Source organism: Lepus europaeus, chromosome 12, assembly GCF_033115175.1.
Source record: "Lepus europaeus isolate LE1 chromosome 12, mLepTim1.pri, whole genome shotgun sequence".
Taxonomy (NCBI): Eukaryota; Metazoa; Chordata; class Mammalia; order Lagomorpha; family Leporidae; genus Lepus; species Lepus europaeus.
Window position 1 is genome coordinate 53,816,936 of NC_084838.1, and position 27,130 is coordinate 53,844,065.

At 38.4% G+C, this 27,130-nt stretch overlaps 3 protein-coding genes and 1 non-coding gene across 4 annotated transcripts; 3 read left to right on the forward strand and 1 right to left on the reverse strand.

The window, feature by feature from the left end:
• Positions 1-1,927: 1,927 nt before the first annotated feature.
• LOC133771276 (interferon omega-1-like) lies at positions 1,928-2,515 on the forward strand. The gene has a single exon (XM_062207029.1). The coding sequence runs from the start codon at positions 1,928-1,930 to the stop codon at positions 2,513-2,515; it is 588 nt and encodes a 195-aa protein (XP_062063013.1).
• Positions 2,516-10,151: 7,636 nt separating this feature from the next.
• On the forward strand, positions 10,152-10,283 carry LOC133772093 (small nucleolar RNA SNORA63). The gene has a single exon (XR_009867720.1). It is a non-coding gene; the product is annotated as a small nucleolar RNA SNORA63 (small nucleolar RNA).
• Positions 10,284-14,433: 4,150 nt separating this feature from the next.
• On the reverse strand, positions 14,434-15,003 carry LOC133771277 (interferon alpha-5-like). Its single transcript, XM_062207030.1, has one exon. It carries the CDS (start codon positions 15,001-15,003, stop codon positions 14,434-14,436), a length of 570 nt encoding a protein of 189 aa, XP_062063014.1.
• A 7,531-nt stretch (positions 15,004-22,534) lies between these two features.
• Positions 22,535-23,122, forward strand: LOC133771285 (interferon omega-1-like). The gene has a single exon (XM_062207041.1). The coding sequence runs from the start codon at positions 22,535-22,537 to the stop codon at positions 23,120-23,122; it is 588 nt and encodes a 195-aa protein (XP_062063025.1).
• Positions 23,123-27,130: the final 4,008 nt, after the last annotated feature.

Below are 27,130 nucleotides of genomic sequence, written 5' to 3' on the forward strand. Positions count from 1 at the left end.
TCTCTCCTCAGAGCTGATCACTGCTGGGTTGAAGAGGAGCTAAGCCCAGTGACTCCACTGCACAGCTCAGGGCAGTCCATTGACCCAGGAGAGGCTTGTCTTGAAGCCGCTGACAGAGGCAGCAACTTTCCTGCTTTGGATGCTTCAGCAATGGCCCCCACTCCCCCACTCTGCCTCAGCCCTGGTCCCCAGTGGGACAGCTCTGAATTCTGCTAATTTATGCTTTGCCTCTGTGACATGTGGATCACTCCCTTTATTTCACTTTAAAGGCAATCAGAATTACATTTGTTTCTTTTTGAACACAAATAACTGAGCTTTGCTTTGTAGGACAACTGAAATGACAGAGTTTTATGTAATGAAAAGTAAAAGAGAAAAATTGTGTAGCCTTATCTTTGTTTATATTAAACTCAGATTGAAGTTAAAAGTAATAAAGAAATAACACCACCAACCATGCCTAGTCAATTGCCACATAAAGAACAATTTTAGTTAAAGTTTAAATGAAACAATCACAAACAAGCAAAGGAGAGCATGTCGTGTCTCTCTGGCTTAAATTCCATTGCCCACCACCTGCATTCAAGGCCCAAAGCAAAGAGAGAAGGAAATAGCCCTAGAGTAGAGTAGAATAGAGTAGAGCCCTAGAGTAATGCAGACTTTGGAGACACTGGAAGTTCCCTGGATTCTGTAATACTCAGATGAGCTTCTAATGAGAACAAAAGTTGTTATTGAATCTCTTTTGCCCAGCTCGGATATTCTGCTTATATCATGTGCTCATTGGTTGAAGAGTTGAAAAACAGATGTGTTATAGCACATTAAAAAGTATTTGAGTACTAAAGCTGAAATTATAATTGGATAATTTCATCACTGAGTTAAAAAGAACAAACTTCTAAGTGCATCTGAGGGCTGTTGCCAGTTTGGTAGCTGGGGATGTGAATCACAGACGAAGAGATCACCACTGAGATGCACGGTCCTTCACACACAACGGCAGGGATCCTAGAGGAGTCAATGATTTCCAACAAGTTCCTCTTCAGTAAGGATTTCTGAGTTCATTAGCACATGGTGAGGCTGCTCTCAGGAAAGAGTTTGGATTGAGGACACTTTGTGAATCCACAGGTGAATGCATTACCAGGTGTGATCCCTTTGTGTGGCCAGTGGTGCTGGGAAGTAAGTTATCTTGGAATTAGAATTTCCACAACCTTATGGTCCTGTAAAGAACATGGATTCTTGCTATGGGTATTATCACGGTGTGAGGAGCTCCATAGATCTGCAGTAAGAACATGGTTGATAAAAGGGTCATTGTCCACATTAGTCATGACCTTGTGGCCCCAGTGAAGCTTAATCCCATGGATCTACATGAATGTATTCTGGAAAGTAAATAATGACCAGATAATCTCATTTACTAATAAATACCAGTCTCTTCTATAAAACTGCAAAAAAAGCCCCTGAGAAATAATTATTTCAGTAGAGAAAGCTGTAGAAATTCCTACTTAAAGTAAAGAGGGAGAAAATGTAGCCTAGGATTAGGTTTAAAAATTTGTTCTAGGATGAGAAGCAATATTTATAAATGAATAAATGTAGGCAGGAGAAACTATCTATACACATATATACACTTTTGATTTCAGGAGAAGATGCTTCTTTTTTTAATGATCAAACACTATTTTTATTTGCAAATCTGAAATTTACTGGAAAATGAAACTTTATTGAAAAAATTAATATTTTGGCCTGATGTAATTTTTTTAGGCCACATGGAGAATATACAAGTGAAAACAAAAAAAAAGGAAGTAAAAGTACATTTCTCTATGTTCAGAAAATGAAAATCTTTTCTGTATGATATAAATGCCATGCACAGACAGAATGCCTTCAGAGAACCTAGGGTCCAAGGTTCACCCAGACCCCAGCTCAGCCAGGACAGCAGCAGCCTCATTTCCCCATGGCCCAGCTACTCCCTCTGCTGACAGCCCTGGTGCTGTGCAGCTATGGCCCTGTTGGATCTCTGGGCTGTGACCTGCCTCACAACTCTGCCCCTCTGAGCAGGACGACCTTGGTGCTTCTGGGCCAGATGAGGAGGGTCTCCCCTGTCTTGTGTCTCAAGGACAGAAGAGACTTCCAGTTCCCGCGGGAGGTGGTGAACGGCAGCCAGTTCCAGAAGAACCAGACCGTGTCTGTCCTGCACGAGATGCTGCAGCAGATCTTCAACCTCTTCCACACAGCGCGCTCCTCTGCTGCCTGGAACAACACCCTGCTGGAGGAACTGCACACTGCACTTCATCAGCAGCTGCAAGGCCTGGAGACCTGCTTGGTACAGGCCATGGCAGAGGAAGACTCTGTCCTGACGGCTGACAGCCCAACGCTGATGCTGAAGAGGTACTTCCAGAGAATCCGTCTCTACCTGGACGAGAAGAAACACAGTGGCTGTGCCTGGGAACTCGTCAGAATGGAAATCATGAGAGCCTTCTCCTCAACAGCAGACTTGCAGGAAAGCTTAAGAAGCAAGGATGGAGACCTGGCGTCATCCTGAGATGGTTCTCGTTGACTGAGCTCCCCAACACATTTGTATATGTGTATTTGGTCATTTCTAAAGGCTCTTCTTTCTGCTTTAGTCACATCAGGGAACTTGTTGTATTAATTCAGCAACTACTTTGTTCATATATTAAGGAAGTATATGTGAAACGCATTCAGCTCCGGGGTATTGATTTCTAGGGGATGACAGCTCTGATATTATTTATTTACTGAATGTATTTATTTATTTATTTATTTACTTATTTATTTATTATTGTATCCTATATTTATGACATACTTTTCACATAGCAGATGTTCACTTTTACATTGTATTAAGATTGGAAATCATGCTCACATTTCCATTTCAAGAAATGTTGTATTTATTATTTATTAAATTTTTAAAATTCTGTACATTTATCATAATAAAGTCTATTTATTTATTATTTTTTGCTGTTTAAAGGCCTTATTTTTACCTATTGACCTTTTATTAAGATACACATTAAATAAAAGTTTTTTTATTTTTTTTTCTACCCTATATTCAGACACTGGCTTTCTGAACCAAGTTGAAGAATGGACAGTAATACTATTTACTTTATTATTCCATTCACATCACATGTATAGAGAGAAAATAACAGTGTCAGATTTTGGAATTGCTGTAAAGAAATACACAGTCCCTGCTGCCTTGAAACATCATCATATATATGGGAAAGAAACATAAACATTGTGCTAATTTCCCTTAATTGAAACAGTATAAAAAGGAGTAAAGCACAGAGATGTTTTCATACTGGAAACTTTGGTACAGCTGATACTGCAAAGGAAAAAAGGTGGCAGATCTCTCTTTTTAAGGTGCCTGGGAGAATGAAGTACAGAAGTTGTGTTGGCTGTTGGGTACATGGTCCTAGAATGAACAACAAATGCGATGGATGAAGGGAATAATTTGAGAGTCCTTATTGCATGTCTAATATCAGGGACATTGGGATGGATTTTGTGAGTTACAAATGGAGAAGACCCTCAATATAGAGGGAGAACAGGGAAGCAAAATGTGCAAAGGTTACTGAAATGAAGTGGCCAGTGAAGAAAGAAGGGCAAATAGGTAAGAACGGTGTTCAAAAGACAGAATTGCGTTCAGGGGAAGTCAGTGTGAATTGTCCCCATAAACCTAAAAACATCTGTCTGTAGTGGCTTTAACAGATCTGGTTTAATGGAGTTACGGTACAGGAAAACATATGAGGATAGATGAAGAGGAAACACAAGCAGGAGAACTAGAACAACGTGCACATAAAATTATTTGGGGAAGCTTGCTTGTTGAGTGGCAGAATTTAGTAATATAGGACCTAGAGGAGAATGTGGGTTAATATTGTTCCTGATTTAACTGAATATTTTCTGGGAATTATTTCTAGACAATGGATGTTTTGGCACAAGATTTATAAAAAGTTTAAATATTTGATGTAAGCAAATGATTTGTTAAAAATTTTCCTTCTTTGGATTAATATTACTTTGTAGTAAGCACAATGCTAATTCATTTGGTCACTAATGTCAATTAATTTCTTAGCCAAATTTTGCAAAATTTCATTATGTTAATTAATTTTCTCCAGTTTATGTTGATCTTTTACCTTGTGATTTTAAAATTTCTAGCCTTTACTCTCTCACTATCCACTCTGCCTGTCAAAATAAAAAAAAATTTCTAGCCTTTGACATGTACATTTTCTGAAAACTCTAGGCATATACTCCTGATGCATACTTGTTTTCTTTTTTGACATGTGCATTTTCTGAAAACTGTAGGCATATACTCCTGATGGATACTTGTTTTCAATCTCACCTGCGTAGAAATGACTGGGTGGTTTCTTTTTATATAATAAATTGTCTAGAGCAGAACATCCATGCCTCTCAGTAATCATTTTTCTCTTTTTATTTGACATATCTTTGACTCTTGTGTGAATCTGTTTTTACATTCAAGTCTGTATCCCATAAGAATCATGGAATCTATGAGATGATCTAAATACCTTTCTGTTAGGAAATCTGCCTAGAATCTTTTATTAAATTTCGTTTTTTTTCTTTTCATCACTATTCTTTACCATAAATCAAATTACTGCTGATTATCATCAAAGTAGTTTTCTTTGTTAATATGATAGTACAGTTTCCTTGTTGCTAAACTTTTTTCCTTACTGTTGACAGTGTAATTCTTCACATTTCTATCTAAGGCTACAAATTCCATTAATCCATTTCTCATTTGAAATATGATTTGTTATATTATTTATTAATCATCTTCATATTGTACTACAATGGACTTTTGTTTTTGTTTCATGAAACTCATACACACTTATCTGTATATTCCCAAGTGGCTAATTATAATGTATATTAAAGAATAAGGCACATGATAAAAATAAACAAAAACTGGATTAAAAAATATTTTTACTAGCAACCTGGACAAAGAACACATTATTAATGCAAAGTAATAAATTATAACTATAAAGTTGTGTTGTACAAGATGTGCAACTATAGTCACCATTAAGAAAGAACTGGAATAGGGAGCTTCTGGAGTCTGTGAATTTAAATTTTAAAAGAATGAACAGAAGCAGACATTTAGCCCAGCTGTTAAGATGCCAGCTGGGATGCCCGCATCCCACATTGGAGTACCTGGGTTTGATGTTAGGGAGTACAGTCTCAGGTTTCTGATTCCAGTTTCCTGCTGACACAAATCCCGTGAGATAGCAGTGATGAGTTAAGAACCAGGAGAGATGATGTATCTCTCTCTCTCTTTCCATCTCCATTCCCAGCTCCAGCTCCATCTCCCTATCCATCTCCATCTCAAATTAATTATTTTTTAAACATTAACAAAAATCATAATATGAAACATAGGATGCATCCTTGGCTCCAATATAGGATTTTGCATTAATCACTCTATCTGTTCATATATATGATCGTAGGTAACACACCAACTCACCTGACCTCTGTAATGTTTGGTTCCCCAAGTGTAAACTACTGTGTGAAAGTCATAGGGCTGTTATATTAAACCAATGTACATGTTTTATAAAATCTTGAGGTGTACCTTCAAGTGAATGAACTATTTTTATTCAAGAGGCAGAGAGTCAGGCAGGCAGGCAGGCAAAGACAGAATGACAGAGAAAGCCCAACACTGATAATGAAGAGGTACTTCCAGAGAATCTGCTCTACCTGGAGGAGAAGAGACACAATGACTGTGCCTGGGAGATTGTTAGAACGGAAATCATGAGAGCCTTCTCTTCAACAGGAGACCTGCAAGAGTGGTTAAGAAGCAAGGAAGGAGACCTGGATTCATCAGCAGTTGATTCTCATTGACTATCTGCCACATCCCACTTGCAAATGTGTCTTTCAATATTTCCACAGTCTCTTATTTCATTTTTAGTTGTTGAACTTTTTGAGTTAATTCTGTAAATATTTTATCAGTGTTTTAAGGAAATCCGTGTTTAAAATATTCAGTCTCTAAGAGATGACAGCCCTGAACTTATTTGTCTGTTTATTTATATATTTATTGTTGCATGTCGTTATGTTTATATTATTTAAATATTTTAGAGCTTATATTCACTTTCAATTATGTTAAAATTTATTAAACGTGTTTATCTTTATATTTTATTAAATTGTAAATTGCTTTATTTAATACATTGCTACGAATGAAAATTTCTGAAATTTTTTCTTCAAGAAACAAAATTCAAACCCTGGTATTTTAAACCAACAGAATATTTATTTTCTTATTCATTTATTCCATTTGTATGATATTTATAAATTGATGATGAAAGTGACAGTTTGTGGATTTGCCATCCGTGAATGAAACAAACACAGTTTTGGTTGTACCGAAATTGTCAGACTTAATGGGAAAGAAGCAAAAGATATTATAGAATTTACTTACATGAAATGTTACAGAAGGAAAATTGAAAATGCTAAATTATTCCATACATTTTAGATCCAAATAGTGTTGGGGGGGGGGTCAAAAAATAGTAGATATGTAGAAGGGCTTTCTAGCGTACCATAGCAAGCACTCCCAGAGACAGAGTGTGGGGCTGGAAGGAGGACAGTCTGATCTCTCTGTGGCTACATTTTTGGGAGTTGCCTAAAGTGATGCAGAGGGATACTGTCCAGGTCTTCACACAGTTGAAACGTTTTTCAATTAGGAGTTACACCAACAACTATTGTTGAATGAGGGAATGCCCCTGTCACAGTGATGTAACTAAAAGGAAAGACAAAGCAGGATCCATTGTACTCGGGGGACTACTAGAAGATTTTCAAGGGAAGGCCACCACCTACTGGCAAAGACAGACAGTGCCAAGTTTGACAAGAAGGTCCATTCTGTTGTTGCAGAAGGCTGTCTCCTTCCGCTGGTGTGTTCTGCACAGGAAAAAAAAAAAAAAAAGGCTCTTTCCTGGCAGGAACTGAGATAACTATTGAAATAATTTTCTTATCTTTTTGTTTCTTTGAGAAGAGAAGTAACCCAGTTTCACAGACATGTCTGCAATGGACAGCAGGATGCGGGGAGAAAGGATCTCTTGCCTCTAGCCTTCCAGAACCTTCTGAGCAATCACTGACTTTAGGACCTGTGGGGCACATGGAGGCAGGAGAATCTGCACAATTGATGTGAAACTTCATGGGAAACCAGGAAAACCTTCCTGTTTGAGGGTATGCTAACTCTTCCTTAAGAGTACATTGCATTCCTAGCCATCAGGGAAATGCAGTTCAAAACCACAATGAAATACCACCTCACCCCTGTAAGAAAGCACAGAGTGACAGATGCTGACAAGGATGTGGACAAAAAGCAACAGAACACTTTCACATTGTTGGTGGGAATATAAATTAGTGCCCTCACTGTGGAAAACAGTGTGGCAATTTCTTTAAAAACTAGAAATAGACTTGCCAAATGATCCACCAATCCCCACTACTAGGTATATACCCAAAAGACTTGAACACAGTTTGTCAAAGAGTTACCTGCACCACACCATATTCATAGCAGCACTGTTCACAATAGCCAAAATTTGGAACCAACCAAGGTGTCCATTATTAGATGAATTGATAAAGAAATGTTGCATATATACACAATGGAATATTATTCAACTATAAAAAATGAAATTCTACCATTTGCAGCAAAGACATCATGTTGAGTGAAATAAGCCAGATCCAGAAAGACAAGTACCACATGTTCTCCTTTATACATGGAAGTTAAATTTTTAAAAACAAAAAAGAAAGAAAGAAAGAAATGAAAAAAATGTATGTGTATATCAGCATTGGTGCAAATATAACAATTAAAAGCGTAAAATTAAATTTTTTATTTCTTCAACAATATAGTAAAGCAGATATGTTAATCTTTAAGAAGCTCAGGTATTACCTTGCACTCCAAGGGCCTGGATGGGTCTGGGGAGCCGGGCTAGTGCCCTAGAGCCATCAGTGCAGCATGCTCCCTGGCTTCAGCCTGAATGACAGCAAGTGGAGCTCCTGATAATCTTAACAGGCTTCCTTGGAATTTCAATTTATAAGATAAGAAATTGGTTTTTGTGTGTTTTTCCTATGTTTTTTTTAAAAGCCATCACTGCCAGCTTCATGATTAATTGTCATCACTGCTGTTTTAGGAGCTTGTTAGTTACTACCCACATAAGTGGCCAATGTTTTGCATTTGTTATTTATATGGGTTTATTTTCTGTGTCTTGTGGAGCTTCTCTCTGGGTTCTAAGTTTTAAAACTGAATATAACCCAAATATTGTTATAGATGAGATGGAATTATATTTTTCTTTTTTGTCTTGTTATTTTTTGTCTATATAAATAGAACAGATGTCATGTACTTCAAATATATAATTTTAAGTCCATAATGATACTTCCAGCCCTCCCCCCCTTCTCCTTCCTTCATTTCTTTCCCTTTCTTTAAATTTTCACAATAACATACTTTCAATTTGCTATTTAGTCACAGGCTTAGATCATCCACTACATAAAGAATTAAACAATTAGAAAGTAAAAAGACCATTGTTGTCCATGAGTGTAGAATATGGCCATAAACAATTATCAAATTTGAAGATGCTAATTTTACTCATACACATTACACTTTTTGTACTTTTTGTATTAGCTACTATACATAGAAGAAAACATATTTCTCCTTTTGAGTCTGACTTATTTTTCTAAGCATAATGGTCTCAAGTTGCATCCATTCCATTGCAAAAGACAAGATTGTATTGTTTTGTATGATGAGTAGTATTCCATCATGTTTATACACCACATTTTCTTTATTCAGTCATCAGATGATAGACATCTGAGTTGCTGTAAGCATGGGGCTATGGATAGCTCTTTCAAATGCTAATTTCATTTCCTTGGTGTATCTCCAGGAGTGAGATAGCTGGGTCATACGATGGACAAATTTTCCGATTCTTGAGGAGTCTCCATACTGTTCTCCATGATGGTTGCACTAGTTTACATTTCCACCAACAGTATACTTTTTTGTTTCCATCCTCACTAGCTATCGTGGAATGAGAAGGCCATGCCAAGATGGCCGCTGGCAAGCAAACGTCAGTTACTCAGGAATAGCTTTGAAACCCATATGGCAAACAGAGCCTGCCTGGCCTCAGGCTGTGATTGGATGGCTTTGGAAACTTCCTGGCAACAGGCTGTAATTGGTTGGGGCATAGACCACCCCTTGACCAGATTGGCTGGTCTTGGCTATATAAGCTGTTGTACTAACTGAAATAAACGAGCCTGTGGGCTGCTTGCCTCAAGCCCGCTTTCCCCGGCTCCCGGGGTCTGTGTGGTGACTCCCTGCCTCTTGCCCCCACCACGCTCCTCCTCTAAGAAACAAATCCACTGCAACATTGTTGAGAAATTAACTGCAACAATCAGTATTTGTTCTTTTTTGATTTTTGGCTGATGGCAGTTCTAACTGGGGTGAGGTGAAACCTCATTATTGTTTTGATGTGCATTTCCCTGATGGTTAGTGATCCTGAGCATTTTTTGTATGTCTGTTGACCATTTGCATTCCATACTTTGAAAAATGTCCATATTCTTTGCCCATTTCTTAACTGGAATGTTTGTTTTGTTGTTGAATTTTGTGAGCTCCTTGTGTATTTTAGATATTAATCCTTTATCAGATGAATAGTCTGCAAATATTTCCTCCCATTCTATCAGTTGCCAATTCATTTTGTTGAGTGTTTCCCTTGCTGTGCAGAAGATTAAAAGCTTGATATATCCCATTTGTCTATTTTTGTTTTTATTGCTTGTGCTTCCGGGGTTTTATTCAAGAAGTCTTTGCATATGCCAATGTCTAGCAGTATTGCCCCTGTGTTTTCCAACATAATTTAATGGCATCAGGTCTTAGATTTAGATCCCTGATCAATTGTGAGTTGATTTTTTAATAAGGTGTAAGGTAGGGGTCTATTTTCATACTTCTGCATGTAGATTTCCAATTTTCCCCATGCCATTTGTTAAGGAGACTGTCTTTTCTTCAGAGAGCTATTGTTAATGCATTTGTCAGACATTAGCTGATTATAGATACATGGATTAATTTCTGGGGTTTCTAATCTGTTTCATTGGTCCATGTGTCCATTTTTGTGCCAGTACCAAGATGTTTTGATTATAACTGCTCTGTAATATGTCTTGAAACCTGGTATTGTGATGCCTTTGGGTTTGTTTTTGAATTGTTTAAGATTTCAAAGCATGATCCAGACTACAATATAACTTTTAAGTGCTGTGTTGTCATTCCCCCTGCACAAAATAAGGTTGTTTCTTCACTATACCTGTCTACTATATTCCTGTAGCAGTCAGAGATGCTTGGTCTCATACAAAAGAAAAAAGAAAAAACATGTTTAAGTATTCCTTAGCTATCCAGTGTCTCTTGTGTTTCTATATGAATTTTAGAGTCATTTTTTCTAGATGTGAGAAGAATGTCCTTGCTATTTTGATTGGGACTTCAATGAATCTGTAAATTGTTTTGAGTAGTATGGACATTTTGATAATATTAATTCTTCCAATCCATTAACATGGAAGCTTTTTCCATTTTTTGGTGTCTTATTTATTTCTTTCCTTAATGTCTTATAATTTCATGTCCTTGGTTAAATTTATCCAAAGTATTTAGTTATTTTATAGGTATTGTGAATGAAACTGATCCTACAAGTTCTTTCTCAGCCAAGGCAGTTTTTGTGTGTGGAATATCAGGAGAGCTTTCTTTGATAGTCACAGTGAGAAACTATTGGGATTCATGGGGAAAAGAAGTGTAGGGTTAGCCCCAATAACTGCATTTCCTGGAGTTCTTAAGGATCACGCTCATCTACACTAGGCCTCCAGCAGTTCTCCATTCAGTAAGTGTTCCCATCAATATTAGCTCCAACTGCCTCCTGTACTTGTGCTCCAGGCAAGCTGGGATTCTCTGTATCCTCCTTCCTCTCCAATCATTACAGTAGTCTTCACCTATGGCCTCAATTCTCTGAAGATACAGATTGAGTTGTGGATTTTAGGATTGTTCAGTATTTTGTTGTTGTGAGGACAGGAGGGATGATGACCCCCAAGCTGGTGACATGGTAATTGGAAGCCCAAATCCCTCCAAATGTATAAATGTGTATATAACATCAGAATAGAAGTCTCTTAAGGGCAGATGCTTCTAGAGATAATCATTTTTACATCAAAACTCCAATAACAAAAGAATAATTTAACTCAATCCATTCTATGACTAAAGAGGAAATAAATGTTTTCATTTTTTAAATATTTCTATTTATAATGCATCTTCTTAAAGGTTTATTTTATTTATTAAAAGTAAAACTTATAAAGAGAGAGGGAAGGAGAGACAGAGAACCTTCCACCCACTGGTTCACTCCCCAAATGGCCCCAAAGGTGAGGCTGGGCCAGGCCAAAGCCAGGGGCTTCATATTGGTCTCCCATGTGGGTGCGGGGGCCCAAAAACTTGGCCTCTTCTCTTTTCTTTTCTCAGACACACTAGTAGGAAACTGGTTCTGCAGTGGAACAGCCAGAATGAAAATCAGTGCCCATATGGGATGCTGGCATTGCAGATGGTAGCTTATCCCTCTCTGCCACTATGCTGGCCCCAAAATAAAAGTTTTTTAAATGACCAACCACAAAGGAGTGCAAACAAATGAATTAAAGAAAAATCTTTTCTAGGTCTCCATCCTTACTTCTATACTTTCATTGAAGTCTGCTGTTGAAAAGAAGGTTCTCATGATTCCGTTCTGACACAGTCACTGTATTCTCTTTCTGATAGAGACAGGTTCCCTGGAAGCACCTTCTCAGCATCAGTGTTGGGTGCTGAGTCATCAAAACAGATTCTTCCTCTCCCATCACCTGTACCAAGCAGGTCTCCAGGTCTTGCAGATGCTGATGAAGTGCAGTGCACAGTTCTTCCTGAAGATCATTTTATCATTTTTTAAATTTACAATTTTCTTTGCCTATTGTTGTCTTATTGCTGCTGCTATATTTTTTTATTTTATCTTGAGGTTAGTACTCAATTAAGGCGATAAAAATGGAAAGGTAAATAACTTTCCAAAATTTCCAATATGCAATTTTTTTTTCCTTTTTCCAATGAACTTTCTGTTTTTAAAAGATTTATTTATTTGAAAGTCAAAATTACACACACACACACACACAAACACATGCAGAGAGAGAGAGAGAGAGAGAGAGAGAGAGAGAGAGAGGTCTTCCTCCCAATGGTTCATTCCCAGTCAGCTGCAACGGCTGGAGCTGCGCAGATCCGAAGCCAGGAGCCAGAAGCTTCTTCCGGGTCTCCCAAGTGGGTGCAGGGGCTCAAGCACTTGGGCCATCTTCTACTGCTTTCCCCGGCCATAGCAGAGTGCTGGATCAGAAGTGGAGCAGCCGGATCTCGAACCGGCATCAAGATGGGATACCCATGCTTCAGGCCAGGGCGATAACCCACTGTGCCACAGCGCCGGCCCCTCCACTCAACTTTCTTGAAAGTTGTCATTGCACCGGGATAAGTTGAGCCAAAAGGAAATAAATGCAAATATGAAACTGATAAAAGTGAAAAAAGGAAAGTGACTCACTGAATTAAAAAAAATACAATGGGAATTCTCCTCACTTACTCACACTCTATTCATTCCAGTATGGCTTCTGCTTATTAATTATTCCTTCACTAATGTCTTTGACTGCATCTACATTCCCAGTTTAGTGCACATTTTTAATCCACAGAGCAGTTCACTGACAATATACTAATAGTGATAAATAATAATGATTATAAATATCATTAAATTATAATTTTAAATGCTTTGACATATCATGCCTTAATAAATAAAATAGTAAACATGTTAATATGACTTTCTAGTACATTAGTCCTTGAAATCTATCTGAACACAAATATATTTCAGAGAAGTAAAAATTGTGCAGAGAAGAGAATAATTTACATTATTTCTCAAGTCCCACCCTCTCTCTCTCCTCCACTCAAGCAGACAAACCAGTTAACAGTATTTTCTATATATGTTGTCTCTAACTTTCTCTTTTCTCCTTCACCCAGATGCACCTTCCAACTGAGGTTTTGCTGATTAATTCTACCAAATCATCTATCACTAAGGTCATCAATGACTTTTATTTCCCCATTGTGGGCAATTGCAATCCACATTTTCTATCGATACATTGATTATTATAGAGTTTTAATTGTAAGTATACTCCTATCAGCATTTCTCTTGTTCTAATGTATGGTCTTTCCAACTCAATGTCCTCTAGGACTCTTCTCCCTTTAAAGTTGAAGTTCACACCAATCATTTATTATTTTATCTTTTTATTTATTTATTTTTTTTGACAGGCAGAGTTAGACAGTGTGAGAGAGAGACAGAGAGAAAGGTCTTCCTTCCATTGGTTCACCCGCAAAATGGCCAAATCCAAAGCCAGGAGCCAGGTGCTTCCTCCTGTCTCCCATGCGGGTGCAGGGGCCCAAGCATGTGGGCCATCCTCCACTGCCTTCCCGGGCCACAGCAGAGAGCTGGACTGGAAGAGGAGCAACTGGGACTAGAACACAGCGCCCATATGGGATGCTGGCGCCACAGGTGGAGGATTAACCAAGTGAGCCACGGTGCCGGCCCCCGACACCAACCAATTTTAAGCCTTTTTCTTATTCTCTAGTATCTTCCCATGTGGCCACTTCTGTTAGCAGGCTTTCAGTTGCTGGCATTGCTTGTAAATTGCAAGCTCATATATTCATTGCCAGTGCATATGTGCACTTAGCTGTCCCAGTCAGCTGTGCACACTATCTGCTGCTTCTGCTTCCATTTCCTGATCTGCCTCTTCCCAAGATCTGCTGAGACCATTTCAATTGTTTTTCTCTTCTTATCATTATTGTATTTAACTGAGCAGATATTTTAAGTATGATAATTCCTTTTAGGTTGCTTTCTTACCAACATCAAAGACTCAAGAAAGCAGCAATTCTATTTGTCCTCTTCAGTTCTGTATTGTGAAGGCAACATACAACCTAGTTAGGAGGAAGCATATTTATATTTCTATCTTTAATATAATAGTCCCATGTAAATGAATTGTGCCATTGAGTCTTTAATCAGATTGCACAATAAATCTCATATTTTCTTTTATAGGATAGACAAATACAGCAAGTTTGCTATAGGAAAAATTTAATGTACAAAGTGAAATGATGAATTGGTTAATATAGAGTAATTTTATTACATTAACCACAGTACAAAAGTGAACATGATTATCTTACAGATAAAAACTATTTAAGTCTTAAATATAGTTAAATATATAAATATACAAATACATAAATATTTAAATAGATAAATTGAATGTTCATCTGTTAAAAAATAATGCCCCAAAAGTTAACGTGATGTTGCTTAATAGCCTTGAAAACATCTAACAAACTGATTGAATTAATATGGTTATTTAAGGAGAAAGGAGTCTTTTAATGGCAGAATTTGCTCAAGTGTGATATGTGTTTTTCTCAACAGGAATCATTTTATGTTGGTCCTGGTCTCATTCCTTGCTCCAAATTCTTTCTTGCAAGATTCTGGATAAAGACATGGCTCTCCTGGCTTCCGCTCTGACAACCTCCCAGGCACAAGGGCTGTATTTCTTCTCTTCCAGATAGTCAGCAATCCCTTGGAAGTATTTCCTCACAGCCTGTGCGGAGTCCTCATGCTTCAGGGGCGTCTCCTCCGCCCCTACTCCCTGCATCATGCAGTCCTCCAGGTCTCTCTGCTGCTCGAAGAGTCCAGTGCAGAGTCTGTCCAGGAGGGCCTCATCCCAGGCAGCAGATGCCTGCTTGGTGCTGAACAGGTTGAGGAGCTGCTGGGTCATCTCATGGAGCACAGAGATGGCCTGTGCCCTCTGGGCCTGGTGTCCCTCCAACTCCTCCAGGGGGAACTCAAAGTCATGTCTGTCCTGCAAGCAGGAAAGAGGGGAGACTCTTCTCATTTGCCTCAGAAGCATGGAGGACCTCCCGTCACTGAGGCTGTGGGTCTGAGGCAGATCACAGCCCAGAGAGCAGAGGGACTTGGAGCTGAGCACCAGCAGGGCCAGCAGTGAAGAGAAGGGCAAGGCCATGGGGGATCTTGCAGATGCTGCTGGCCTGGCTGAGGTGGGTGATCAGAGCCTCGGCCTCTAGGTTCTCTGAAGACCTTGCTCTGCTCAAGTGTCTTAAATAGAGGATGAGCTGCTTTCCTTTTTCTGAATGCCTTCCCTCACTTTCTACTTCTGTTTTTGCTTTTCTTTATGCACTCTACAGGATTCAAAAGCAGTTTTCCTCACCATTTTCCCATTAGTGCCTCATCTTTCCTGCTTTAGTGCCTTTTTAGAATCTTTTTGTAATAGACCATCATTATAATTTTAAAAATATATACTGTGCATCTCTCTACATACACTATATATATATATGTTTATGTAAATAGAAAACATTCAAATTTCAATCTTTTTGGTTGCTGCAGAGTTAATAATGGCAAAAAATCAATTCAAAGCTATCTTTAAAAGCTGTTGACATTTAACTTATCTTTTGTACTAATTGGTGAAGCAACTTTTAATTCATTTTATTTATTGATATAAATTATCACGTACCAAATTATTTCACAAATCTGAAATTCCCAGATGCTTAATAGTACTCATAAGACTAGCTTTTGTGGAGGTGAAAAATTAAATTATGTGCTTCATTTTGATATTTGGTGTGCTGAACTTTTAGTTTTTCTTCATGTGAGAAAATAATTTTTAACATCATTAGATGCTAGACATTCCTCCACCTTTTTTCTTTATTTTTTGTTTCCATACTTGACAAAATTGTTAGTGTGTAGGAAAACTTCAGTGGAATTGAATAGTAAGATATAAGCTGTTTGCATTTTATTCTCAAATCCCACCTCACACTCTGAAGTACTGAAGCTTAAACTTCAGTAATATCCACAAGGCCGTCACTGACAAAATTAACCGAAGGTACTTCCCAAAAATGATTTGAGCTCAAGCAAATGATGGAAACAAAATGCACTATCCAGCCATCTATTTATCATAGGTTTATGGATATATTCTTGTGTATGTTTTGGCTATTTCCCATGAGCTCACTATCAATCCTTTTCATATGATACATAAAGAAAGCAAATGAGGGACTGGTGGTGTGATGCAGTAGGGGTAGCTGCTGCCTGTGACACTAGCATCTCATAGGGGAGCATGTTTGTGTCCCAGCTGCTCCACTTCCCATCCTATTCCCTGCTAACAGCCTGGGAAAGTCAACGGAGGATGGCCCTAGTGTTTGGGCCCCTGACATCCCCATAGGAGACCTGGATGAAGCTGCTGGTTCTTGACTTTGGCTTGACTCAACTCCGGCCATTTGGGGAGTCAACCAGCAGATGGAATAGCTCTCTGTCTCTTCCTCTTTGTGTAACTCCTTCAAATATTTATTTACTTATTTGACTTGAAAATAAACAAATAAATCTTAAAAAAAGAAAGCCAATGAGAAAAATGAATACTAAGAAAAAGTTTTGTTGGATATGGTTGAGCTTTGGAGGGTCACAAACCATCATATCTAAGATTTCTCCACAGCCTAAGAATTCGTTTATAAACACTAAGGGCCATATCGTGCCTAATGAGACTATGTGATTCAGAAAATAATCTTTATATAGTTGCATTAAAGCTCAAATATTCCAAAGAACTTTAACAGGTCCCAAATGAAGTTGATTCCTATGCAATGAAGGGATCCCATTTTTGCCACAGATTCATAACTGGATGAATGTTGCATATTATTATGTGAAGCATTAACTTTTATCCCTGATCTTACTATTTGTGGTTAATTTTATTTTTAATTTCTTTATCATTTTTAAAGGAAATATTGTTTATTCAAAAGGAAGAAACGAACAGACTGTTAGGGAGGAAGTGAGGGGAGCAAAGAGATAAAGACCTCCCAATTTTTGTTTCAGTTCCCAAATGTCCACAACAGCCACATTTAGGCCAGCATGCAGCCGGTAGGTAGGAAGCACATCTAGGTCTCGTCCATGGATGGCAGGGATCCAAGCCCTTGAGTTTGCTTCTCAAGTTTGCCTGTTGCTTCAGGGTGTACATTAACAAGAAGCTGAAATTAGGAAGAGGACTAGGATTCAACCCAAGTGCCCTGATATGGGGTGCAGACACCTCAGGCAAGACCTTACCTCCTGTGCCAAACACCCACTGCTGTCTTTACTTTTTTTATTTTGCATAGGAACTTGGGTTGTCCCTGCCCTCAGGATTCCTACTCCTTAAGCAATGGAATCATATTTGGGAAAACACTGCCTTATTGACTGGACTCTGTCTTATTCTTTTTGTTGTCTTCAGTACCAGGCTACATATAATCACTCAAGAAATAATTTTTACTGAAGTTTTTTTTTTTTTCAGATTTTCTTTTGCTACTGGGAACCATTCATAAATGATCCAGTTATGTTGCTTCATAATGGCCATTGTTGCTAGAACTGTAATAGACAATTTTTAGCATTTCCACCTTACTCTTACTGTCAATAATCTCTAGCATTTATTGTTCAAACAAATGAAATTCTAGTTCCTTGAAGATACACGTGGTTCTGGGGATTCTAATTTCAAGAGCAACACAATATGTTGCCTTTGTCTAGTACTATTTTAAACTCACAAGTATGACTCATATCTTACTTGCTCTCTACTTTGTCATAACAGAACATAATCGGCCTGGTGTCATATGTAGAATAAAATCTAAATGAAATTTCTCCCTGAGTCACACAGTTCACAGGCATCAGAAAACATAATACACTATTGTTTTTAGGGTAATAGTTCTGTATCTCCTGAATTATCAATACTGCCCTTTGCAAGTATGAGCCAAGCTGTTAGGATATATGTTTGAACTATAAAGGATTATGACATCGATTTTCTGTCACATAGAAGCTGAGATTTCACATCATTTGATGATCTTCAGATGACATGAGTGTAAAATCAGTTTGTCAGTATAAGTGTAGGTATAGAAAAAAATGTTTTTAAGGAACTAAATAAATTTTATTATTAATTATTTTTATAATTCAATTGAATTCTTATACATTAAAAAATGCTGAAAGTTCTGAAATGAGCATAAGAGTACTACTAATATATGATCCTTTACCTGAAATGAACGTTGCAAAAATTTAGTATGTTACTAAATTTAGTATGTTACTTCCTCCACTGCGTTCCTGGGCCATAGCAGAGAGCTGGCCTGGAAGAGGGGCAACTGGGACAGAATCCGGTGCCCGGACCGGGACTAGAATCCAGTGTGCAGGCGCCACAGGCGGAGGATTAGCCTATTGAGCCTCAGCGCCAGCCCCAGCTACCCTGTTTCTAGTCCAGCTCCCAGCTAATGTTTCTGGGAATCAGATGATGACACTCATGTACGTGAGTTCTTACCACCCATATGGGAGACGTGGATGCAGTTCCTGGAATTTCTTCAGAGCAGATACCAACAAATGTTTCCCTAGATTCATAAAAATAAATGTAGTAGTAAAAGAAACATGAATAAGGAAGACAATATGACTCCCCAAAAGGAACACAATAGCGTTTCAATATTAGACTGTGAAGATGAAGAGATTGAAGAGACGTCTGAAAAGGAATTCAGAAGAATGACTGTAAGGTTACTTAAAGACAGAGAAGTAATTAAAAGAGTTAAATCAATCTATAAATGACATGAATGAGAAATTCGGCCATGAGATAGAGATATTAAAGAAAAATCAAACTGAAATATTAGAAATAAAGAATTCAAAGGGCCAGCGCTGTGGCTTAGCAGGCTAAGCTGCTGCCTGCAGTGCCAACATTCCATATGGGTGCTAGTTCAAGTTCCAGCTGCTCCATTTCCAATCCAGCTCCCTGCTAATGTATCTGGGAAAACAGTGGAGGATGTCCAAGTCCTTGGGCCCCTGCATCATATGGGAGTCCTGGAAGAAGTTCCTTACTCCTGGCTGTGGACTAGCTCAGCTCAAGCCACTGAGGCTGGAGGAGTGAGGGGAGTAAGGCAGAGGATGGAAGACTTCTGTCTCTCCCTCCCTAATTCTGTCATTCAAATAATCAATCAATAAATATTTTTTTAAATAATTCAATAGGTCCAATAAAAAGTACAGTGGAAAGCCCTAACAACAGACTTGGTGAGACAGAAAAAAATAACTGAGTTAGAAGACAAATCCATGGAATGTCTGTCAGACAAAAAAATAAAATTATAAAAACTAAAAACAATATTTCAGATCTACAGGATACTAGCAAATGTCCAAATAAAAATATCTTAGATGTTCCTGAGTGAATGGAAAAGCAAAATGGTTAATAAAGTTTGTTCAGTGAAGTAATAGCAGAAAATTGCCCTAAATTGGAGAAATATAAGGACATCCAAGTATAGGAAGAGCTAGAACTTCAAAAAGACATGATCAGAAAATATCTTCACTGCATATATTATATTCAAACTTTCAGAAGTAAAATATAAAGAAAAGTGCCGCAGCTCACTTGGCTAATCCTCCACCTGCAGCGCTGGCACCCCGGGTTCTGGTCCCAGTTGGGGCACCGGATTCTGTCCCGGTTGCTCCTCTTCCAATCCAGCTCTCTGCTGTAGCTCGGGAAAGCAGTGGAGGATGGCCCAAGTGCTTGGGCCTTGTACCCGCATGGGAGACCAGGAGGAAGCACCTGGTTCCTGGCTTCAGATCAGCGCAATGCACCAGCCGCAGTGCCAGCCGTAGCACACCCGCCGTAGCGGCCATTTGGGGGTGAACCAATAGAAGGAAGACCGTTCTCTTTGTCTCTCTCTCTCACTAACTCTTCCTGTCAAAAAAAAAAAAAAAAAAGAAAAAAAAAGGTCCTAAAATGTTCATGTCAGAAACACCACATTAATTTTAGGGAATTCCAACTAGATTGACTGTATACTTCCCATCAGAAATCCAGGCTAGTAGAGAATACAGATATAATTTAACATGCAAAACAAACAAAAAAAAATTCTGTGAACTCAGAATACTATATCCAGTAGAGATCTTATTTATAAAAATGGTGAAATAAAATGCTTCCAAAATAAACAGAAATTGAAAGAATTTGTCAACACTTGGCCAACTCTACAAATGACACTTAAGAATGAGCTACCCAGAAATTTGTAGAAAATAATCAGTAAAATGAATCAATGTAAAAGAAGAAAAATTCCTAGTAAAAGTGCAAAGCAGATCCAAACCAAAGAGTAGAAACATTTATGGAAAAATGGCAGGATCAAGTCGTTAAATATCAATAATAACCTTGAATGTAAATGAACTAAACCCTCCAGTTAAAAGATACAGACTAGTTGAATGGATTAAAAAAAATCAAACAAGACCTGTCTATATGCTGCCTCCAAGAAACATACCTCACCAAAAAACATACACACGGACTGAAATAAAAAATGAGCGAGAGTAGCCATAATATTGGACAAAATAGACTTAAAGACAAAAACTGGTAAAAGAGACAAAGAAGGGTACCAGCAATGATTCTGCCTTGGGCAGAAGCAGCCACTTTCCTGCCTTTGTGCCCGTTAGCAATGGCCACCAATCGTCCCCAGTTTGCAGTTCTGAATTTTGCTAGTTTACACTTTGTCCTTGAGTCACCATAGATCACTTCCTTTATTTCACTTCCATGACAATCAGAGTTGCATTTTTTTTTCTTTTCACCTATGAACAACTGCCAAGTTTTGCTTTCTAGGAAGTTGAAAAGTGAAACGAACCAACAAATATCTGAGGTGTAAAAAGAATGCAAAAAAGAGAAAAAAATGCAGCAACTGGTGCAGCCTCCTGGTCTTTAACTTCCCTTTGCCTGTATTGACTCAAGATAAGGTAGAATGTGATGCAGCAGCAAGGCCAGCCTTACCCAGTAAAGCACCATGTGAAAAAGAAGTCACAAAATCTTACAGTGAAAAAGATACAAACAAATAAAGGAAAGCATTTGATTTCTCTTTGACTTAATTAAGTTTGACTCACTGCCCAGAATTCTGAGGCTGAAACACAGATAGGAGCCCAAAGGGGCCCAATAGACTCACACTACCTGGAGGAAAAACTGAAGGCCCTGGTTTTTGGAATATGAACTTCTTATGAGAGGCAACATCAAGACCAACAAGAAGGAGCCAGCACTGTGGCGCAGTGGATTAAAGCCCTGGCCTGAAGCGCTGGCATCCCATATGGGCACCGGTTCTGGTCCCAGCTGCTCCTCTTCCAATCCAGCTCTCTGCTATGGCCTGGGCCCCTGTACCTGCGTGGGAGACCTGGAAGAAGCTCTTGGCTCTTGGATTCAGATCAGCACAGCCCCACCATAGCGACCATCTGGGGAGTGAACCAGCGGATGGAAGACCTCTCTTTCTGTCTCTACTTCTCTCTGTAACTCTGTATTTCAAATAAATAAAATAAAATCTTCTTTAAAAAAAAAAAACAAGAATATCAAGGGGCAATAGTTAAGAAGCTTTGAGGGTAACAGGTGCTCAGTGGTTTGAGTAAAAGCACTGAATAACAAAAGCCACACAGGGCAAATAAAAATTATTAGACACTGCAGGTAAAATCAGCATAGTTGGAAAAGCCTTCCAACTACTCAGGCAATACAAACATTAGCTATCAGCATCCGCGGGATGCGACATGCGGTCAGGAGAGGAAGGGTTCACCACTGGGAGCCATGGTCCTTCACACAAATTGCAAGGGGCAAGAGCAAGCATTTTGGAGCATTTATTCTTTTGGCAACAAAGAAAGAAGTCCTTCCTTCAGCAGAGGCGTGGGACTGACACTTTGTCATTTTAGATGAAACCATGTTGGTTGATGTCATAAAAACCTGATGAGAGAGGTGATGCTGGGGAAATAACAATGCCTCAGATTTATGAACTCCACTAACTTATGCACCTAAAAAAAAAAACAAAAAACCAAAACAAAACAAAAAACGAATTCCTCCTAGGGATATTGTCCCAGCCTGAGGGGCACTGCAGATCTGCAGTAAAAAAAATATCCTGGAAAAGGGTCATGTCTACATTCATCCTGACCATGGGGTCCCACTGAAATTTAAGCACATGGAGGTTCTCGAAGGAAGAGAAACAATGGAGAAACTTATCCACTAATAATCACCAGCATCTTCTGTGTAGTAAACAGTACAACCACAGTCTTTGTTCTAAAAGGTTAATTTACCAAAGGTAGCCTGGGAAATCACTAACCAATACAGAAACCTGTAGGGCAAAGGTACCCAGACTTCTGGGCAGAGTATGGAGGGCAAAAATGGAACCTTGAAAAAATGGCTAAACATTTATTCTTAGAAAACCAAGGGGCAACATATGAAAAGAGTGTGTGTTTGTGTGCACGATTATCCATCCATCCATCTGTCTTTCTATCTATGCATGTTTGACTTTGAACAAAGATGTTTCTCATTTAATTTATATTTGTCTATTGGAGTCGAACATCAGAAGTTTCTGGGGAAAACTCAACTTTTGTTTCAAAATCAGTAGTTTAGATTAAGAATACTGAAATGAAAGCAAAAAAGGGAAGTAAAAGCAGAAAGTCTTTTCTGTATGATATAAATGCCATGCATAGACAGAATGCCTTCAGAGAACCTAGAGTCCAAGGTTCACCCAGACCCCTGCTCAGCCAGGACAGCACAGCCTCATTTCCCCATGGCCCAGCTGCTCCCTCTGCTGACAGCCCTGGTGCTGTGCAGCTACGGCCCTGTTGGATCTCTGGGCTGTGACCTGCCTCACAACTCTGCCCCTCTGAGCAGGACGACCTTGGTGCTTCTGGGCCAGATGAGGAGGGTCTCCCCTGTCTTGTGTCTCAAGGACAGAAGAGACTTCCAGTTCCCGCGGGAGGTGGTGAACGGCAGCCAGTTCCAGAAGAACCACACCGTGTCTGTCCTGCACGAGATGCTGCAGCAGATCTTCAACCTCTTCCACACAGCGCACTCCTCTGCTGCCTGGAACAACACCCTGCTGGAGGAACTGCACACTGCACTTCATCAGCAGCTGCAAGGCCTGGAGACCTGCTTGGTACAGGCCATGGCAGAGGAAGACTCTGTCCTGACGGCTGACAGCCCAACGCTGATGCTGAAGAGGTACTTCCAGAGAATCCGTCTCTACCTGGACGAGAAGAAACACAGTGGCTGTGCCTGGGAACTCGTCAGAATGGAAATCATGAGAGCCTTCTCCTCAACAGCAGACTTGCAGGAAAGCTTAAGAAGCAAGGATGGAGACCTGGCGTCATCCTGAGATGGTTCTCATTGACTGATCTCCCCTATCACACTTGTACATGTGTATTTGGTCATTTCTAAAGGCTCTTCTTTCTGCTTTAGTCACATCAGGGAACTTGTTGTATTAATTCAGCAACTACTTTGTTCATATATTAAGGAAGTATATGTGAAACGCATTCAGCTCCGGGGTATTGATTTCTAGGGGATGACAGCTCTAATATTATTTATTTACGGAATGTATTTATTTATTTACTTATTTATTTATTATTGTATCCTATATTTATGACATACTTTTCACATAGCAGATGTTCACTTTTACATTGTATTAAGATTGGAAATCATGCTCACATTTCCATTTCAAGAAATGTTGTATTTATTATTTATTAAATTTTTAAAGTTATGTACATTTATCATAATAAAGTCTATTTATTTATCATTTTTTGCTGTTTAAAGGCCTTATTTTTACCTATAGACCTTTTATTAAGATACACATTAAGCAAAAGTTTTTTTTATTTTTTTTCTACCCTATATTCAGACACTGGCTTTCTGAACCAAGTTGAAGAATGGACAGTAATACTATTTACTTTATTATTCCATTCACATCACATGTGTAGAGAGAAAATAATAGTGTCAGATTTTGGAATTGCTGTAAAGAAATACACAGTCCCTGCTGCCTTGAAACATCATCATATATATGGGAAAGAAACATAAACATTGTGCTAATTTCCCTTAATTGAAACAGTATAAAAAGGAGTAAAGCACAGAGATGTTTTCATACTGGAAGCTTTGGTACAGCTGATACTGCAAAGGAAAAAAGGTGGCAGATCTCTCTTTTTAAGGTGCCTGGGAGAATGAAGTACAGAAGTTGTGTTGGCTGTTGGGTACATGGTCCTAGAATGAACAACAAATGCGATGGATGAAGGGAATAATTTGAGAGTCCTTATTGCATGTCTAATATCAGGGACATTGGGATGGATTTTGTGAGTTACAAATGGAGAAGACCCTCAATATATAGAGGGAGAACAGGGAAGCAAAATGTGCAAAGGTTACTGAAATGAAGTGGCCAGTGAAGAAAGAAGGGCAGATTGGTAAGAACAGTGTTCAAAAGACAGAATTGCGTTCAGGGGAAGTCAGTGTGAATTGTCCCCATAAACCTAAAAACATCCGTCTGTAGTGGCTTTAACAGATCTGGTTTAATGGAGTTACGGTGCAGGAAAACATATGAGGATAGATGAAGAGGAAACACAAGCAGGAGAACTAGAACAACGTGCACATAAAATTATTTGAGGAAGCTTGCTTGTTGAGTGGCAGAATTAAATAACATGGGACCTGGAGGAGAATGTGGATTAATGTTCCTTATTTCACTGAATATTTCTTGAGAGTTATTTCTAGAATGGATGTTTTGGCACAAGATTTATAAAATGTTTAAATATTTGATGTAAGCAAATGATTTGTTAAAAATTTTCCTTCTTTGGATTAATATTACTTTGTAGTAAGCACAATGCTAATTCTTTTGGTCACTAATGTCAATTAATTTCTCAGCCGAATTTTGCAAAATTTCATTATAATATGTTAATTAATTTTCTCCAGTTTATGTTGATCTTTTACCTTGTGATTTTAAAATTTCTAGCCTTTGACATGTACATTTTCTGAAAACTGTAGGCATATACTCCTGATGGATACCTGTTTTCAACCTCACCTGTGTAGAAATGACTGGGTGGTTTCTTTTTATAAAATAAATTGTCTAGAGCAGAACATCCATGCCTCTCAGTAATCATATTTCTCTTTTTATTTGACGTATCTTTGACTCTTGTGTGAATCTGTTTTTACATTCAAGTCTGTATCCCATAAGAATCATGGAATCTATGAGATGATCTAAATACCTTTCTGTTAGGAAATCTTCCTAGACTCTTTTATTAAATTCCGTTCTTTTTTTCTTTTCATCACTATTCTTTACCATAAATCAAATTACTGCTGATTATCATCAAAGTAGTTTTCTTTGTTAATATGATAGTACAGTTTCCTTGTTGCTAAACTTTTTTCCTTACTTTTTTTTTTTTATAAAAGATTTGCTTGAAAGTCAGTGTCACACAGAGAGAGAAGGGGAGGCAGAGAGAGAGAGAGAGAGAAAGAGAGAGAGAGAGAGAGAGAGAGGTTCCATCTACTTGTCTACTCCTCAAATAGTTTCAATGGCAGGAGCTGAGCAGAACCAAAGCCAGGAGCTTGTTCTGGGTCTCCTATGTGGGTACAGGGGCCCAAGGACATGGGCCATCTTCTGCTGCTTTCCCAGGCATATTAGAAGGGATTTAAATCAGAAGTGGAGCAGCCAAACTCGAACCTAGGCCCATATGGGATTCCAGTGCCACAAATTTATGGTTTTATTCACTATGCCACAGCACCAGCCCCTTCTTTTTGTATTTTAACCCAGTATTCTTTTCATCCTCTATGAAGACTGATTTTGCATGCATTCTCTCTAATAAGCTCTATGTGGTACAAAGGAATACTTTCATTCCCTGAACCAGTCTCTTGTGATTTTAATGAGGTTTTTTTTTTCCCCTAGAAACCTTGTATTTAAGGTATACAAACTTCATGCATTTCATAAGTACAACTTTAGGAACATAGTGAGTCTTCCCATCGTATCTACCTTCCCACCCCTCTTCCTCCTTCCTCTCCTATTCCCATTCTTATTTTTTACTAAGATATATTTTCAATTAACTTTATACACATATGATTAATTCTATACTAAGCAAGCAGTTCAACACATAGCATGAAAATAATTGTTCAACAGTCGAGACAAGGACTGTCCAAAGGCATCACATCTCAAAGTGTCAATTTCACTCCTATAGATTACATTGTAGGTGCTCTATTAGTTACTACAAATCAGGGAGAACAAATGGAATTTGTCCTTTTGGTACTGGCTTATTTCACTAAGCAGAATGTTTTTCAGTTTTATCCATTTTGTTGCAAAAGGCAAAATTTCATTTTTTTAGCACATATAATATTCTGTGATGTACATAGCCCAAAATTTCTTTATCCATTCTTCAGCTGATTGATATTTGGGTTGAGTCTGTATCTTAGCTATTGTGAATTGAGCTGCAATAAACATGGGGTACAGATAACTTTCTTATTCTGATTTCATTTCCCTTGGGTAAATTCCCAGGAATAGGATCTGGTTCATATGGTAGATCTATATTCAGATTTTTGAGGTATCTTTATATTGTCTTCCACAGTGGCTTTACTAATTTACGTTCCCACCAAAAGTGGATTAGGGTATCTTTCTCCCCACATCCTCACAAGCATTTACTGTTTGTTGATTTTTGTATGAAAGCCATTCTAGCTGGGGTGAGGTGAAACCTCATTGTGGTTTTGATTTGCATTTCCCTAACGGCTAGTGATCCTGAACATTTTTTCATGTGTCTGTTGGCCATTTGGATTTCCTCTTTTGAAAAATGCCTATTTAAGTCTTATGCCCATTTCATAACTGGATTGTTTGTTTTGTTGTTGAGTTGCTTGAGCTCTTTATATATTCTGGTTATTAATTCTTTAGCAGTTGCATAGTTTGCAAATAATTTTCTCCATTCTCTCAGTTGCCTCTTCACTTTTCTGAAGTGTTTATTCTGCAATGCAGAAGCTTGTGAATTTGATGTAGTCACATTTGTCATTTTGGCCTTGATTTCCTGTACCTCTGGAGCCTTTTACAAGAACTCTTTGCCTATGCCAATGTCTTAAAGGGTTCCTCCAATGTTCTCTAATGATTTGATGGTACTGGGTCATAGATCTAGGTCCTTAATCCATTTTGAGTGGATTTTTGTGTAAGGTGTAAGGTGGTAGGTTTTTTGTGTTCAGGAGTCTATCCATTTCTTCTGTGTTTCCCAATTTGTTGGCATACAGCTCTTTGTAGTAATTTCTGATGATTCTTTTTATTTCTGTGGTATCTCTTGTTACATTTCCTTTTTCATCTCTCATTTTATTGATTTAGATGGTCCCCCTCTGATATTTTTTTGGTAATTGGGCCAATAGTGTGTCA

Excerpts from the sequence above, each read along its gene's own strand:
- LOC133771276 (XM_062207029.1), top strand. The coding sequence starts at position 1,928 with ATGGCCCAGCTACTCCCTCTGCTGACAGCCCTGGTGCTGTGCAGCTAT.
- LOC133771285 (XM_062207041.1), top strand. The coding sequence starts at position 22,535 with ATGGCCCAGCTGCTCCCTCTGCTGACAGCCCTGGTGCTGTGCAGCTAC.
- LOC133771277 (XM_062207030.1), bottom strand. The coding sequence starts at position 15,003 with ATGGCCTTGCCCTTCTCTTCACTGCTGGCCCTGCTGGTGCTCAGCTCC.